Source organism: Felis catus, chromosome C1, assembly GCF_018350175.1.
Source record: "Felis catus isolate Fca126 chromosome C1, F.catus_Fca126_mat1.0, whole genome shotgun sequence".
In the NCBI taxonomy this organism is placed as follows: Eukaryota; Metazoa; Chordata; class Mammalia; order Carnivora; family Felidae; genus Felis; species Felis catus.
The window spans coordinates 3,769,134-3,786,178 of record NC_058375.1 but is presented as its reverse complement, the minus strand read 5'-3'; the positions used below and the strand labels follow the sequence as shown (position 1 = coordinate 3,786,178).

At 56.2% G+C, this 17,045-nt stretch overlaps 1 protein-coding gene across 12 annotated transcripts in view; it reads left to right on the top strand.

Moving 5' to 3' along the window:
• NPHP4 (nephrocystin 4) overlaps window positions 1-17,045 on the top strand; it is a 109,731-nt gene that overhangs the window by 59,986 nt on the left and 32,700 nt on the right. For 10 of the 12 annotated variants that reach the window (XM_045035002.1, XM_045034998.1, XM_045035001.1 and 7 more), the window contains 5 exons: window positions 6,570-6,631; window positions 8,496-8,603; window positions 9,986-10,137; window positions 10,285-10,476; window positions 10,922-11,109. In XM_045035002.1, coding sequence (XP_044890937.1) covers window positions 6,570-6,631; window positions 8,496-8,603; window positions 9,986-10,137; window positions 10,285-10,476; window positions 10,922-11,109 — 702 coding nt within the window. The remainder of the gene's footprint in view (window positions 1-6,569; window positions 6,632-8,495; window positions 8,604-9,985; window positions 10,138-10,284; window positions 10,477-10,921; window positions 11,110-17,045) is intronic. The other 2 variants (XM_019836058.3, XM_045034997.1) reach the window with 1 other exon arrangement.

Here is a 17,045-nt window from a genome sequence, read left to right as displayed (position 1 = left end):
CGTAACGGGGCCCTTGGCACGGGGGTCCTGCAGACGCGGGCCCAAGAGCCGGAGCCGCGCTGAGCGCCGTGGGCGCGCCTCTGCGTTGTGCTGTTAGCGTGTCGTGGGTTTGCCCTTCTGACGAGGCGCTTCCCACCCGCTTCAAGTCCGAGAGTGGGGCGTCTGCTCTCAGCTCGGGCCTGTGAGGAAGGGCGTGAGGGCTACCAGCAGAGCAGCGTCCTTCCCGTGGGCGGGGACGTGTCTGCACGTGTGCAGGTGGTGAAGCAGTGACCGCGGCTGCCGGCCTTGTGTCCGGCCAGCCCAGCACCTGGTGGTCGGGGCCTCTTGGCTTCTGCCTAGGGACGCCCAGGGCAGCGTCTGACCGAGAACCGCACCAGTGGTGGAGAGCAGGGCTGATGTCAGAGGGAAGTTCACTCTGCAGGGCATTGAGCCCCAGCCTGGGGCTTCTAGAGGTCATGCCCGCTGAAAGAATGTTCTAGATCACAGGAGGCTCGTCTCTTAGAAAGCTGGGAATGAACAAATGTGTCGGCCCGCAGAGGGGAGCTTAGCCCTTGTCCGTGCTCCTGACAGATGCTGCTCCGTGTCACCCTGTCACCAACAAGGCCTGCTGTGATGGCGTCGGGCCTACCCGGTCATCCAGGATGGTCTCCCCGATCAGCGGCCATGATTCCTTGCCGTGGAGCATCACAGTGATGGGCTCTGGGGACTAGGATGTGGGTACTTGGGGGGCGGGGGGAGGAGCATCACTCTGCTGAAGAGGTGCAGATCATCGGTGTGGGCGTTTGTTCGATGCCGAAGACGTCCTGGGAACATCTCATGCGAGGGGCTGTGTGTCCTCCTCTGTGTCTTGCCCAGTAAAGCACTCAGCACACGTTTGCAGAGCTGATGTGAGACCTGGCTGTGTTCTGGCTCTCGAGTCATGTCCGTCTGTCCGTCTGCCTCCCACACCTCATCCCCTCACCCCTGAGCTCTCTTGTTGTTGGCTTCCTTCCGGGAAGAGTTTCTCCACGTAGTGACCCCGGAAGCTCTGGGGAAGCCCAGCAGAAAGAACCTCTGTTCACACGCTCCATAGAAGTCCTGACCGGGGCCCCTGCTGCGTCCCCTGACTTTGTCCGCGTGGTTCCCGACTGGCAGCCATCGGTGCTGCTCTCGGAAGAGAGTGTGGAGTCAGGGTGGGGCCGGCAGACGTGTCACCCACGGACCCAAGTCCCCACTTGGTCCCTGCACTCTGCCACTTCTGCCGTGGGGCAGCCTCCCAGCTTGGGCCAGCTTTGCCTGCGTTTCAAGATGTTCGAATGAACAGATATCAGCAGTCCTGCCCCTGTTGTGCCATGCGAGGACGGAGACCGGTGGGAGCTGGCCTGTCCCTCGGACCCCAGTCTCTCCAGCTCTCCGCACGTAGCCAGGCACAGAGCAGTGCCCATGGGAAGCCAGACACTCCTGGGCTCCAGGCATGTTGTGGAGGTTCAGGGGAAGGGGATCCTCCCTCCCCACAGACGCCGCTGGCTTTGGGCTCGAGATGATCATGTTGTCAGTGGGACGGACATTTCTCTGGATGACTGGCTGGGGGTGTGTGCTCCCCGTGCGGGGCTCACCGAGCCCTAGTTGGGCATGCAGGGTTTGCGCCCTCTGAGTTCTTTACTAGGAGAGTTATGGTTCACATCATGGCAGACAGATTGCTGGAAGGATCCAGACCTAGTACAGACGTGTGGTGGCAGTGCCATCCATTCTCCACCACCATCTGGGGACCAGCAGGTCCGCCCGGATGGAACCTGATTGCATTTGGTTTATTTAATTGGGATTTATCGCTGCATTCACGTCACATTGAGAGGATTGCCTTCATCCCAGATTCCAAGCATTTGAAGGCCTGGCCTCCCAGGACCCGACGCAAGAGACTTAAATATCTCTCGTGCTTAAGCAGTGATGGAAACCTTTCCTCCTTCGATATTTTACCAACTTACCCGGTTCTGTGGGAAATCTTGACGACACGCGGCTGTCACGTTAAGTGAGGGACTTTGGCTCTCTGTTATGAATTATCTTTTCTATGTCCTCTGGAGAATTACGAGGGAGCAGAGGCCCACTCATCACCCTCCGGGAACGAGTGCACGGAGCCACTAGAGGGCACTCGCTCTTGGTTTTTGGAACTTGGAATTTCCCTGACCCATATTTTACTTTTGAATGTTCTGGCTGTCTCAGAATGTCCGTGTGTTCGCTTCATGGATTTGAAAAACAGCCGGGTAGAAGGGGTCGTGGGAAACCTGTCCTCATGGTGTTTCCCAGGATACCCTGGGTTGGGTTCTTGCCATGGTCGTGACCCTTTGTGTGTTGGCACCGCAGGGACGTCCTCTCCGACAGGCGGCTCCCTGCCCTGGGTTGTGTCATCAGGGCAGTCATTCAGGAAGGGGCGTTTGAGCTGTCCAGCTGGAGTGACGTGAGCCAGCAGATTTCAAGGGATCCCAGGTGTGCGCTCTGGGGGAGGATGTTAGCGGGTGGCCCAGAGCAGAGGCCTTGGCAAGGGGCAGGTCCCTGCAGTGGCCAGCCCCTGACGCTGACCCCGGCCTCAGGCTCTGGGCACCCCTTGGCTCTCCCCACTCCTCTGGGGCCTGGTTGGGGCACTCGTGCACCTCCAGCAGCAGGATGGACAGACATTAGACGTGACACCTTTGTGGTGACACCCCCTCGTCAGCCCTTGGAGCATGCATCTTCTCCCGTGTCCTCTGTGCTTAGGGAACATCTGGGTTGGGGCGTCTCTACCAGGTGCACGCATCTCTCGCACAAAGAGCCCGGCTGCTCCCGCAGGTGCGGAGCCGCTTCCCAGGTTCTCAGGTGCATGTTGGACCCTGGGCCCTAACTTAGCAGCATTGTGGCAGCTGCTGGCGCAGGCAGGACCCTAGGACCCCCGGGTGTGCTCGGGATGCGTGTCCCTCTCTGTCCCTGACTGCCCGGCCTGCCTGAGCAATGGCGGCAGCTGCGGCGGGGGGTGGAGGGGGGCTTGTGCAGCTGTGGGCAGCCCCAGCCCCTCCCCCGCAGCACCCCCAGGTGTGCTGGGGCTCCCCAGGCATCCCGTGTGCAGGAGCCCCTCGGCCACCCTCATGCACCCTGGGTGCAGCACCAGGCCCCATAGCCACGCCATCTCTGAGCTGGCTGTCCCTAATCTCTGCGGTTTGTTCATTGTCCCCATTTCCTGTGGTTAGAGTCTCAGGGAGGATGACTCTTTACCCCCAAATAATTAGGAATGAGGGCCTTTCAAATGGGTTTGCCGTATGAATTCTTGGTGTCTGAATAACCATCAGATACTGGTTATTATCCTTTATTTTCAAGGCCCAGTGAGGAAATCTGTTTCTCCAGGTCTTTTTTTAAATCACGGTGACACTGTCTTTAGCAGTGTTGACCCTTCCTCGGCCATGCTTTTGGTGTCTGCTGTTCTAATCCTGTAATGTTGCCAGACCCTCCCCCCCCACCCCCCGGTCCGAGACCTGAGCTAGTCAATGACTGACCCCTCAGCTGGACATAGGTGGGTTTGTTCCCCTGGACAGCGTTTTCCTCTGTGAACACCCCTCATCCGGCCCGCCTGCTGACTCCTTCCCTCAGTTTCCCCCAGAACGCACAGCGGTGTTTAAGAAAAGCAATCCCGGAAGACAGCTTGCATTTTGGGACAAAGGGCTTTGGTGGTACCTGCTGTACGGGGCTGGCCCCTGGTTGGGGACGGGCAGGGAGGTGGTTGTGCTGTGGGCCCCCCGGCATTTCCGGAGAGGCCTCTGCTCCCTCCAGCCTGGAGGAAGCCTCCACGAACGCCTGGTCTTCCATTGACCCGTGCACTTGTTTGCCTAACTCTCTGTGACCCCTGCCCAGTCCCCTCACCAAAGGCCCGGTCTGTGGAGCGTTGACGTTTCAGATTTGCGTGATCCTGCACATGCGTCCCCCAGGCGGAGGAGGTGCCAGGACACAGGTCTTTGCGTGACCCGGGGGTCTGTGTCCACAGTTTGGGCTTCTAGAAGCCAAACTGACAGAGGGCGGCTTGGATGGGGAGCTTCTGTTGACGGTGGTTTTCAGCAAGTGGAGGCTAACCAGTGGGTGGCAAGGTGTCGGGGAAGATGCGTCTTCACTCAGGTGGCCGACCTGCTGTCCTCTGTCTCGGGCGGTCGGTGGGGATGCTGTCCGCACAGCACTCAGCCCCGGTGGCGGGGGAACCACCTGGGTAGGCTGTCCTCTGTGCCACCTCCGAGGCCTAGGTGCGTGTGGCTTCCCAGGCTGCGTGGCCCCTGAGCCGCCCAGAGCGCGTGCCGGGCTGCTGGTCCTCTCGGCGTTTCTGTGTTCTTCAGGAGACCAGAGCCCTGTGGCTGCTCAGCCAGATGCTGGTGCTGCTCCCAGAAGGGGCGCGTGTGGGGCGAGCCTCTGGGGCTAGCAGTTACTTTCCGTGGTGTCTCCATCTGCGGCCCGCCCTGCCCCCCTGCCCGCTGTCGTTGGTTCAGCTGGGAGCGTTTCGGGTTCCGATGGAGATGCAAAGTCGCACCTCGTAATGATTGTTACATTAAATTTTGTTCTTTTTTTTTTTTTTTTTAAGTTGATTTATTTATTTTGAGAGAGAGAAAGCAGGGGAGGGGCGGAGAGAGTGAGGGAGAGAGTGAGAATCCCAGGCAGGCTCCACGCGCAGCTCAGAGCCCAACGCGGGGCTCGAACTGACAAACCGTGAAATCATGACCTGAGCTGAAACCAAGAGTTGGACGCCTAACCAGCTGAGCCGCCCAGGCACCCCGAAGTTCTTTGTAATTTCACCACCGACCCGTGAATGTGCACGCTCACCCTGGCGCATCAAGGGGGAGGTGATAGCCCCTCGCCCTCGCACCCCGTTACATGGATTTCAGTGGCCTTATCTATGCTCCTGCATCCACGGCGCTCTTTTCCAACTTTTCCCCCTTGAACGTGGATGAGATGACACAGGTTGTTTGGGGACTGGCTTTTCCCACGCCATGACCTCTCTTGGTCCCCTTTCCACTTCAGGACCTCCCCCCCCCCCCCGCCCCGGTTGTTACCAGGCCGCACATGTGACCACGGCCGCCCTTCCCTCCGTGTGTCCGTGTTGCGTGCACGTGGCTCTTTCTGATGGGCCGTCACCGCACACGTGCTGCCTGGTGGCTCCCGGCCCGGCTGTGCCCTGTGCTGGAGCTCAGGCCTCCCATCCTGGGTCCGGCCTTGTGGCCTCAGGGAGCCTCTTGGAGGCACTGAAGTGGCCACGCTCCGGAGGACACGTTCTCTGGCTGTGGCTGGTAGGTGGTCTTGTTTGGGAAGCAACATGGCCAGCGATCACCGATTACCGCCCAGAGCATTGGAACGAAAAGTTGGAGCCGGGATGTTTTGTGGTTTTGGTGTGTTTTCGCCCAGGCCCTGCCCCCCGGGCGTCCCGGCCCTGGGGTCACCGGCAGGCATCTTTTTAATCTGCCGCCAAAGTCTTCCTTGTGCTGATTTATTCTCTAGGAAGATAAGATTGCTTAAGTCCCAATGTAAAGACTTATTACCTCAAGAAACGTAGCGCACAGCACCCAGCTTTGAGAAGGTGGGTGAACAAGGGTGCGTGGAGGGGGTCTTGGACGGCAGGCTCCGGTTTTTCTTAGTGGAGGGCCACGGAGGCGTTTCCTGCAGTTTTACGCTTGTTGCCAAAGTCAGGCTGTGGGGCTTCCCAGGGTCCCCGTTCCGGGTGGGACAAAAGCAAGACTCGGTGGCTGGACAGTTTCGGGGAGGAGGGTGGCTGAAATGGAGCGGAGGTGCCCTGGCTGGCCGAATCCTCACGTGCATTTGCTCCTGGCGAGGTGACACCTTTCCCCGGAGGCACAGCTTGATCAGTGACTTGCCACGAGCTAGTTTGGGGCACTGAAGTTTCTGGGACTCAAGTGTTTCTAAGTTCCTGGGAAGCACCTGCCTTGGCCTGTTAGTAAGGGGCAGGCAGGCCACTGACGGGGGTGCCCTCTGGACTCCGAGGTGGATGCAGGTTGGAGCCTGTGGGAGCCTGCCTTGGCATCCCTGAGGTCAGAGGACACACGTGGCCCCTTGCTCTGGGGGCCTCTACCCCTCCCGGTCTCACCACGTCCGCACCTGGAGTGAGTGGGCATCAGCAGGGCTGGGAGACAGGAAAAGGGGGGTGTTCAGAAGTTCCTTACCTGACGTCAAGTCCACCCCAGCTGGGGAGATGCCGGGCCCGCCGACACGGGACCCCAGCTCTTTGAAGTCAGGTGTGTGTGAGCGGCGGGAAGATGGAAATACCCTGGGCAGGCACGCAAGGACTTTCACGGTCACGAAGCCCACCCTTGGTGAGACCACACGATCGGAGAGCGCGAGGCCAGGCAGAGAAGCTGAACAGAACACCTGGCTCAGGCTCCATCCTCTCCTCTGTCACCCGCAGAGCGATCCTCACTCTTGCCCAGGCCAAGTCTGCTCCAAAGTGCTGGGCCCCTGGACTCTGCCCAGTAGCTGCTGCCTGGGCCGCGGGCGGCACCGGTCACAGCCAGGGGGCAGACGGGGCAGGTCCTGGCTGACTCGGGCTCCCTCCCCACCTCCATCTGTTTCCCCCCCAGGCCCACCAGCGCTGCCAGCCCGGGGACACGCTGCCCCCCAGGACTCGCCCGTGGGACCAGGGGTAAGTCCAGGCCCGAGAGACCTGTTTCAGAATTCCAAAGTCAGTTACCCGAAGGTTCCAGCTACATTTCTCTGCGTCTTGAAGGACAGTGGTGTCCCGCCTGGTGGGCTGGGGCTGGGGAAGGGGAGGGGCCGAGGTGCTGCGTCCCGTCCCTGCCCCCGCTGTGCCCCACCCTCCGGCTGCGGCTGCCCGGCTCTCCATACATCCGGAGGCCGCCAGTGTTATTAGTGATCATGCGGTCAGCCATCAGAGGCACATTTCAATACTTTTGAGAAATGACGTCGTCTCCCCAGCAGTTATGTCTAGCGGCTGAGAGTCTCTCGGGACCGAACAGCCTTGGTTGCTTTTCTGAGGCTCCGTAGTATGGTCTTCATCTCCTTTCTCCCCACCGTCTCTGCCAGGAGAGGGGGCCTGGCAGTGACCAGTGTCCTGGCCAGCGAGGTCATGGCCGCCTGGGGCACCAGCCAGGCCCAGCGGCTGAGCAGCTGGTGCTGGTGGAGACAGGCTGCGGCCGGCAGAGACCGCCCGTTGGTCAGCATACGGCTCTGCGTTTGAGGGTTTCCTGCGTAGGAAGAGAAGGCCCTGCCTTGCTCTGGCCTCTGGAAACCCGAGTGGTTGTGGTGCTCGCCCGCGGTTCCGGCTGCGCCATTTTGTACAGGGCCAGGGTTGGCTTGTCTTCCAGCCAACGTCGTCTGCCAGCAGCACCCTAGGAACTGACTTCCTAGAAAAGTCGAATAATTCGGTATCAGACTGTCCCCACAGAAGCAGTTTTCCTGTATACCATGCAGCTTGTAAACTGGCTCAGTAGTGAGCATTGTATTTGCCAGAAGACACGTGTGTGGGGACAGCCTCCCAGGCTTCCCTGCTGGCCTGTTCAAGCACTTTCCTTCCAGAAGTTTCCATGTCACCCTAAATGTTCGGGACTCACAGGACAGCGCTGTCTGCTTCCAGAGGCAGGAGAGGCTCAAGACAGCTTGTGGGGTCTGAGGGGAGCTGAACAGACCCTGCAGCTCTCCTCTGCCCCCTCGAGGGCTCTGGGGTCCCCTGTTGCCACACGCCCCCACTCGGTCGTATGCCCTCACCACCTCTTCGTGTGTCGAGTCCTTCTGCACCAGCACCTCCTCGGGCCGGCTGTGGCTGTGCGTGACAGAGTCCGGGATTTGAGAGGGGGGTCTCCAGTGGACGGTGGGCCCCCTTGACGGCCGCACTCAGCTTCCGAATGCCTGTGATGTTTACGGGAGGCTAGCCACGCGCCGGGTTCCCTGCCGCCCCCTCCCCGCGGGTTCTCGCTTCATTCCCAGCTGGCCCTGTGATTTAGGTGCTCTCTGAGGGGAAAAAAAAGGTGTTTGGTGACCTGCCCACGGTCGCGTGATCCTAGCGATGAGGTGGGGACTGCATCCCAGCGGTCTGTCTCCAGAGCCCGCCTGGGCCGCCGTCGCAGTCGTTGCCCTCGTGCCAGGCTCATGTCACGGGAGCACAGGTGCTGGGACTCGAAGGGTCTCGAGATGTTCAGTCCCCGGCTAGAAGCGAAACCCCGCCAGGCTCAGAGACCAGCCCGCCCTGCAGCCCGCGAGTGGCAGAGACCCTGGCTTCCCCGGCCCTCCCTCTCTCCACTTGCTCTTCTGTGCTAGTAAGATTTTGTAAGCAAACGTTACCATCTGGGAGAGGGCACGGCCTGGCGCGTCCACAGCTGAACTGAAGGAAGTCAGGGGCGGTCTTGGGCTCCAGAGCAGCCACCGAGCACGAGGCCGCATTCCCGCTGCCCTCTCTGCCCCGCTTACCGGGTCTGTGCCAGCGTGGGTGGGGGGCGCCGTGACGTGACGGGGGTGCGTCTCACGTCTCGTCCACGCTTCTTCCCCTTCAGCTGTCTCTCTCCCAGCTGGCGGCTTCCCCACGGTCCGCCGCCCGGTGCCGCTCGGCCACGCCGTCGTCCCCGCAACCTGCTGGCTCTGAGCCCTCCCCGGCCCAGGCGGTAAGTACGCCCTCCCTTCCTTCCTCCAGGGAGTGGCTCCGAACCCTGACTTCTGCTGAGGCCTCCGGCTTTGCGAGCTGTGCCGGGCCTTGGTGAGGCGGCCGGGACCCTCGTGGGCTCTCCGTGATACGGGCATGGTGACGGTCGCAGGGCGGGGGGGGGGGGGGGGGAGGGGAGGTGGGAGGGTGTGCGTGTGGACATGGCTTAACAGTTCTTGCTTCCGGTATTTGCCGCCGTTGCGTCCTGCTGACCAAGGAGCATTAGGTGTGGGAGCTCTTCCTGCCACAGGGCTTCATCGGGCTTTTGCTCCACCTGACCAGACAGAGCTAGACCCCCCTCAGGTGTCTGTGCCTGAAAGAGAAGGTCAGTTTTGCCAGAGGTAGAAATAGAGGCCGACCCGAGCCTGCAGCACTCGGGGACACTCTCCTCGCTGTCAGCAGCTGAAGGAGAAGCAGTGGAACCCGCCGTCCTGGATTCTGGTGCGTTCCGGGCTCAGACAGGCCTGTGCTGCCGCTGACCTTGGGGAGCGCACGTGAAGTCTGATTTCAAAAGCTGGCTGCCACTCCTGTAAGCCGCGTCCTCAGTGCTATACTGGGAGTCTATTGAGGAAAAGTAGTGCCGTTCCCTTATCTATTTGAGAACACGCCCAGGACCGTGAAATGCCTCGGTCTAAAGTCTGTCCGGGGCTCGTGTGTTTATGAAAAGCCCGAATCTCTTAGTGTTGACAGCTGAGATGTGTGAGAGTCCTCCCTGGTTTTGTGGTGTTCCTTTGAGCTGGAACGGAAAGCTGGGGAGGCAGGCTCGAAGGAGAGTATTCCGGTCCCCAGACACGCTCTTCATTTAGACATGCCTTCTACTCTGGAGGGACGTGGGAGGTGGGATACAAGGGGATGACTAGAATACCCCAGTGACATGGGATGAGAGGAAGGTCTGCACGCGCCAGCCGGGGGCTGGGGACCAGTGCGTCTTGCGGTTTGAAGGAGGGCTTGTTTTTCTGTTCTATAAATGTGGTTTTTATGTTAATTGACCTTCTCAGACAGCACATCTCTCCCATGGTACCTGTTCATAAAATTGATGCTACCTTTCTCGTTGCTTCCCGACTCACACAAAATACGAGATGCCCAGATAAACCCGAGTTTCAGATAAACGGTGACTTTTTAGTATAAGTCAGTCGTGGATATTTCACGGGACGTACTTACATTATACCGAGATTATTCATTGTTTACCTGATGTTAAAAGGCAACTGGGCCTCCTGTGTTTTCATTTGCTGAAGCTGGCAGTCCGACAGAGGTGGTTCGTCCGTGAACCCCCACACCCCAGCATCCTTGGTTGTTATAGGCTGGGATCCTGGCTGGCCTCACCCGGGCCCACATTTTGCTCAGCAGGGGCTCCCCTTGGAGGGCAGGATCTGTCACCTGGAAGCCGAGCTGAGCCAGGCGTCCTTGGTCCTGGGAGCATCTGTTGCCGAACACTTGCAGGAGCTGCCTTTCACACCGGTGCACGTCCCGATTGTCGCGGGCGTCCAGGCCAGGAGGTGAGGGGCGGCCGTGGGAGGGCCCGGCGTGTGCTGTGCCGTGAAGACGGACCCTGAACAACAGGCTGTCCCCAGAAGTGGGGCCACAGGTCCTGCCCCTCCCTGTCTCTTTCCTGGAGGCCGGCTGCGGGGGTCTTTCTGTTTCAGCTCTGGAAGTAAGCTCTCGCGGGCCTCGATGGTGCTCCTGCAGGCCTCCGGCTTTCCTGAGATTCTGGATGCCAATAAGCAACCAGCCGAGACTGTAAATCCCGCAGACCCCGTGCAATTCAACCCTCAGAAGGAAGAATCCGATTGTCTACAAGGCAACGAAATAGTACTGCAGTTTCTTGCCTTTAGCAGGTACGTTCTTAAACGTTCTGTGTTCCTCTTTCTGGCTCTCGCTTTCCTTGCGTTGAAGAAACACCTCTGTGTGGTTCTGAGCTGGGAGAACCCTCCATGCTGAGATCTTACCAGACTAAGGGACGCTGTCTGTTTTTATTTTCATTTTATTTTCATCTCACTACGACCCCCACTCAGCCATTTCTGAACGCGGTCAAACCTGCTTTTGCCTGGTCTTCTGTGATTGAATGTGTCGTGTTGGTCAATTCTTCGGTATTCGTGTGGCTACGTGGGCAGGTTCTCCAGCTGGGGCTGAAGTGGGTTGCTGTCCAGCGGGCTCCCCGAGTTCCCGGTGGAGCCGCCCGGTGGGCGGACGAGGCGGCGTGTGGCCTGTGGCACTGGGCTGTTGAAAGCCCAGGTTCTCTGCTCTGGAGGCTCGATTAATTTGGGCTCTTATTGGATTCAGAGTGTCCCAAGACAGCCGGGCAGCGCCGTGGCCAAAGACCGTGTATTTCACCTTCCAGTTCTACCGTTTCCCGCCCGTGACAACGCCACGGCTGCAGCTGGTCAGGCTGGACGAGGCGGGCAGGACGCTCCCCGGTTCTCTGCTGCATCTCCTGGTTCTTGCCGACAGAGATGATTCTTCCGATGCTGGTAAGTGCTCGTGCGTCTGGTGGGCGTGAGAAGCCCGGCACCGAGCCTTGTCTGCAAGTTCTATTATTTTCAAATGACGCGTGATGAAACATTTCCAGCACGTGCAGAATTGGAAGGAACGGTGTAGGGAACCAGTGTGTCCGCCGGTGGGCCTCCACCCCAGGGGTCCCCGAGCCAGGGTCGCTTCGAAGCAAACCCCAGACGTCGTCTGAGCTCATCTGCGAGTATTTCCTTACATGTGTCTAAAAACTAAGGAGTCCTTTCTGAACACTGTAACCTCAGTATATCTTGCTTGAAATGAATAATAATCCCATAATGCCATCAAATAGCTGATGTTAAAATTTTCCCAGTAACTTCATGCATTTTTATTTTGAGGTTGAAGAAGGGTGTTTTTTTTTTGGTTTTTTTTTTTTGAGGATGATAACATTTTTAAAGGTTTTCTCAGGTACGTTTCCCTGGACGTTGCAGTGGCGTCGCTCTCGTGTCTGTCTGCGGTCCCCCTGCCGTCCCCAGTCTCTGCTTCCGATTTGTTTGTTGAAGTAGCCACGTTGCTTGTCCCGTGGAGCTCCCCTCAGTCTGCACTGGGGTTTTGCTTCCCAATGATGACATTTAGAATGTCCCTCTCTGTCCCTGTTTTTTCTGTACGTTGGGAGTGAGATCTATGTGCGTGGCCAGAGGCATGTTTTTGTTTTGGGCCGGAATTCTCCGGGGCCGGGGTTGCATTCACTACCTCTGGCAGCTGCATAGGGCCCGGTCGCTTCTGTCTGTGCCGTGTCGGTGGCCACTAGGTCCGTTGCTGATGGGCGGATAATTATGCTCAGGGTTTAAGTGGTGGCATTCTGCTTCTGGAACCCCTCTTCATTTGTCAGCTGGAATGCCTCCATGAAGAGAAACTTTCTGAGGTACAGTTCACGTAGGACAGGCAGAATAATGCTCAGTTCTTCCCTTTTATTTACTAATTTTCACAATAATTAGCCAGTTCCCTAGCATCCTTCGAGAGTGGGGCCGAAGTTTGTTTCTGGTATCATTATAAACCAGTGGATTTAGACTGCAGTAGATCAAAACAGATCAAAAGTGTTGTTTTTCTTGATGGTCAGTCACATGGTAAGGGGCAGAGCTGGGTACCTTGTGTCTCTTAAGTAGAAAGGGCAGGTGGAAAACGATGTGTTAAAATGCTAATCCAATGAGGGTAGTTTTAGCACAGACAAAAGAGGCAAAAGGCAAATGCGGTGCTAGGGATAAAGAAACCTATGAAATATAATCGAGGGAATAATCACTAAGAAAATAAATAATTCTGTATCTGTTGAACTTCCAGAAAACATAGCCTCAAAATATAAAAGAAAAATTGATAGACTTTATGCAGAAATTGACAAACCTGCAGTCACAGAAGATTGGACCGACCTGTGTCAGTGAGTTGACATATCAGGCAGAAAATAATGGGGGCAATTGTAAAATACAGTCTAAAAAGATGATCTTACAAAACCTGCAGGACATATTTAGAGAATATGTGTTCTTTTCAAGCATACTTTGAGACTTATGGAAACTGATCATTCACAGACATGTGTGTATGTTTTAGGCCATCACGCAGGCATCACCTTGTACCAGGAGACTCAGTATCCGATCTAAAGGTATGGCATTCTCTGACCGAAACGCTGCAGATCAGAAATCAACCATTCCCTCACCCAAAAAAGGCTCTGAACTGCCGGGTTTTTTGTTTTTTTAATTTTAAAATATATTTGTAATTATTCCATAGGTTAATGAAGAAGTAAATATAGAAATGACTATTCATTTACTTATTTATTTTTAAACGTTTTTATATTTATTTTCGAGAGAGAGAGCAAGCAAGAGGGGGGCAGAGGGAGAGGGAGACAGAGGATCTGAAGTATGCTCTATGTTTAGAGTGCAGAGCCTTGTGTGGGGCTTGAACTCACAAACCGTGAGACCATGATCGGAGTCAAAGTTGGATGCTTAACCAACTGAGTCACCCAGGTGCCCCAGGGGAAATTTACAGCTTTAAATGCTTGTATTGGGGAAGAAGAAAGCATTTTTTAAAATGCTGATCTAATTGTTCAACTCATGAAGTTTGGGGAAAAACCAGAACAAATCCAATAAAAGTGGAGGGAGAGAAATTTGAAAATAAGCACAAATGCTTAGAAAACAGCAGACAGGGTCAGCCAAGTTGCTGGGCCGGGGGGTGGGGGGAGGTCACAAGGTCAGAATCGGTCGAGAGGGTCAGGGCTGTTGCAGGCGTTGGTGGGTCCGAGAGCCGGGCGTCTTGCTGGCGGTCCTCTCCGTCCGATGGGCTTTGCTGCCGGCAGAGGTAGCGGCACAGCTGCCGCCAGCCGCGGACCCCAGGGCAGAGCCCTCGCCCCCTGCTTGTCTGAGGCCCCTGGCATCCTCTCTCCCTGCAGGCAAGTCTGAAAAGACAGAGGGGAAGGGGGTGCAGCTCAGGCCTGCTCCTTCTCCAAACCCTCCGGCTGATGAGCTGTCCTTGGCCTGGGGAGGAGCCTGCACTGGGCAGAGGGTGGGCGCAGAAGGTCCCTCTGCTTGGAAGCACGTGGCCAGGAAAGGACCTTTGCCACACTCCCAGGTTTTGTTCTCTCAGCTACCTGGGTTTCCCAGCCTTCTTGGGACCACTTCTCCCGAACCGACTGCCTTCTCTTTGCCCATCCTCCCGGGACCATTGGTGGACAGTTGAGCTCATGTCCCCAGAAGGCTCTGAGATGGATCAGAATAGTGCACTGATTTCAAGGCTCCCATGCACCTGTTGCCGAGAACGTGTCTCCTCTTCCATTTCCTGTTTTGAGCCCCATCTGGCCACGTTATCTAGGGCAGCTCCCGGAGGTTCTGCGGTGAGGTTAAAGGGATAGTGTTTAGGCGATTCCGTACAGAAGGCCTGATTGGAATATAAACTCCTTTACCGCATGAATTTCTCAGAGAGAAATTAGTTCAAAAATTAAATTTCCTGGGGTGCCTGGGTGGCTCAGTCGGGTAAGTGTCCAACTTTTGGTTTTGGCTCGGGTCATTATCTCACAGTTCATGAGTTTGAGCCCCCATCGGGCCCTGCTCTGATGGTGCAGAGCCTGCTTGGGATTCTGTCTCTCTCCTTCTCTCTCTCTGCCCCTCCCGTACTTGTGCTGTTTCACCCACAAAATAACATAAAACTTAAAAAAAACTTAAAAAAAAAGAAATTTCCTTGCAAGTTGAGGTCCAAAGAAGTTAAACTCCAAAATCAAAATTTGTCATTATGAATCAGAATTCAAAGTCCAGAATTCTTAAGTTCAAGTCCAAAAAAAAAAGTTCCTTTCTGTGTCTTACCCAGCTGACTTAGCCAATGTTGCCCCTGCCTGGGCGGGTCTGGGCTCCCTCCAGCAGCTCCAGCTTGGGGTCCTTCCTCGCGGCCCAGCTTGGGGTCCTCATGGCCCAGCTTGGGGTCCTTCCTTGTGGCCCAGCTTGGGGTCCTTGCAGTCTAGCACCTAGCCTCTCTTGAGCCTCACTTAGGATATGTTTTCTTCTGTTGTTGAGATAGAACATGTGTGTAACAAAGCGTTCAGTTGCACCAGCCTTTGAAAATTAATAGGTTTTATTTTTTAGAGAAGTTTTAGTTTTATGGAGGAACTGAGCTGGTCGTCCAGAGTTCCCAAATACCCGCTGCTCCCAGAGTCTCCCCAGTTAGCAGCCTTTCGTATCAGGTGTGGACGTTTGTCACAGTCGATGGACGAGTGTTGACGCTTTGTTGTTAACTAAAGCTCAGAGTTCGCACGAAGGCTTGCTCCTGGTGGTGTACATTCTGTGGGTTTTGACAAACAGAGAACATCTAGATCCCTGTACAGTATCGTGCAGAATAACTTCACCCCTCACACATGCCCTGTGCTCCACGTCTTCAACCCTCCCTCTCCCCGCCCCCTTCCCCCCTCCCCACCACTGATCTTTCTCCTGTCCCCACGGTCTCCCGTTTCCAGGGTGTCGTATGCTTGGAATTGTATAGGACGTAGCCTTCTCGGACTGGCTTCTTTCACTTAGTAGTATGCATTTAAGATTCCTCCATCACTTCTTGGGGCTTGGTAGCTCATTTCTTTTTAGCACTGCGTCCCGTTTCATCGTCTGGAGGGACCACCGTGTATTTCTCCGTTCCCCTACCGAAGGGCATGTTGACGGCTTCCAGTTTTTTGCCTTTATGAATAAAGCAGTTATAGACATCTTCGCTCAGATTCTGTGTGGACATAAATTTTCAGCGCTCTTGGGTGACACCTGGGAGCACATTTGCTGGGTCGCAAGGTAAGTGTATGTTTGCTGTTGAAGGACTGTCTTTCCGAGTGGCCGCACCGTGTTGCGTCCCCGCCAGCCACGAGCGCGGGCCTGCTCCACACCCTCTCGGCATTGGCGTTGTCAGTGTTGTGGGTTTTAGCCGTTCTCACACGTACACGGTGGTATCTCGCTGCCGGTTGGCTTGTGTTTCCAACGGCAGAGCGATGGGGAGCCTGTCTGCAAAGAGTGACTTGCCACGTGCCCGTCTCTCTGGGGAGGTGTCTGCCCGTTCCTTTTGAGTATTTGTAGACTAGGTTTTCTTATTGTTGTGTTTTAAGAGTTCCGTGTTTATTTTGCACAAAAGACAGTCATCAGATGTGTGTTTTGCGGATGTTTTCTCTGTGCCTGCGGCTCCCCTTGTTCGTGGTCTCCCAGTGTCTTTGGGAAGGAAGACGTTTTTGATTTGAATGGAGTCCATTTTATCAGTTATTTCTGTCATGGGTGCCTTGTGTCTTTGGTATTAGAGCGAAAAACCTGTCACCACACCCAAGGTCACCTGGATTTGTGTCCCCTGTCTTCCCGGGTACCAGAGTTTTGCGTTTCAAGTTTAGGTCTGTGATCCGTTTTGAGTTAATGTTTATAAACGTTGTAGTGTTCACAAAGTGAACACCGCTGTGGACCACCAGCCCAGCCACCCCGATAGGACTGCAGACCGGTACCTGGGCCTCCCCCGCCCCCCCATCCTTGGCTTCCCCAGGGGTGAACGCCCCTCAGAGTCTGTCACTGTAGACCAGCGCACCTGTGGTTTTGGACTGGAGCAGGATCATGTGGCGCGTGCCCTTCTGAGTCTCACTTCTGCTCGACGTGTCCGCGAGGTCCATCCAGGTTGCCGCGTGGAGCGGTGGCTCGGCCTTTATCTTGGCCGTATGGAAATTCTTCCTCTGAGTATTCCACACCATTTATCCATTCGGTTGCCCACAGACATGTGACTCGTTTCCGGCTTTTGCGCCTTCTTTGGGTGCGTATGTATGCGCGTGCACTGGTGTTGGGTGTGCACCCACGAGTGAAACTGCTCTAGGGCACACGTGGTCATCTTTAGTCGATTTGCCAAGCAGTTTTCCCCAATGCCCATCCATTAGAGTAGATTTGATCCAGCGGGAGACGTGGCAGCCTCCCGGACAGACGTTTCCGGAACCCACGGCCCTGGACCTGGTGGCTGCCCCAGGCTCCCGTTTCTCAGTGTTCCAGCTCGTGAGGAGAATTGTGTTTTGTTGCCTCCTTTCCTCAGGACAGAGCTCCCTTGCCGACTGCTGTCCCTGTTCTTTTCAGGAGGGCTCGGCCGTTTGTGGTCCTATCCTCCCGCACACATGCGACGCCTTCTTCCCTTATTTCCTTTGCTTTCTGGCCTGGAGTTGGGCGTCTCTAACACGTTCCTCCCGATGTCTGGGCCAGTGGGAACTTTCTTAGCACGGGAGCTGGAGCTCTGGATCAGCCGGGAGCCCCCTGGTCTGGAGAACTCTCGTGCTGGCGTTTGCCAGCCCCGCTCTGGGCCCATTGGGTGCTGCCTCTTCCTTGGTGGCTCTCCTGTGTCCTGTGCCTTCTCCGCGTACAATCTCACGTCCCCACCTACCAAAACCGTGTCTGTGTACTGTGACACGCTTGCGTTCGCTGTTTATCTGTTTCCCTCG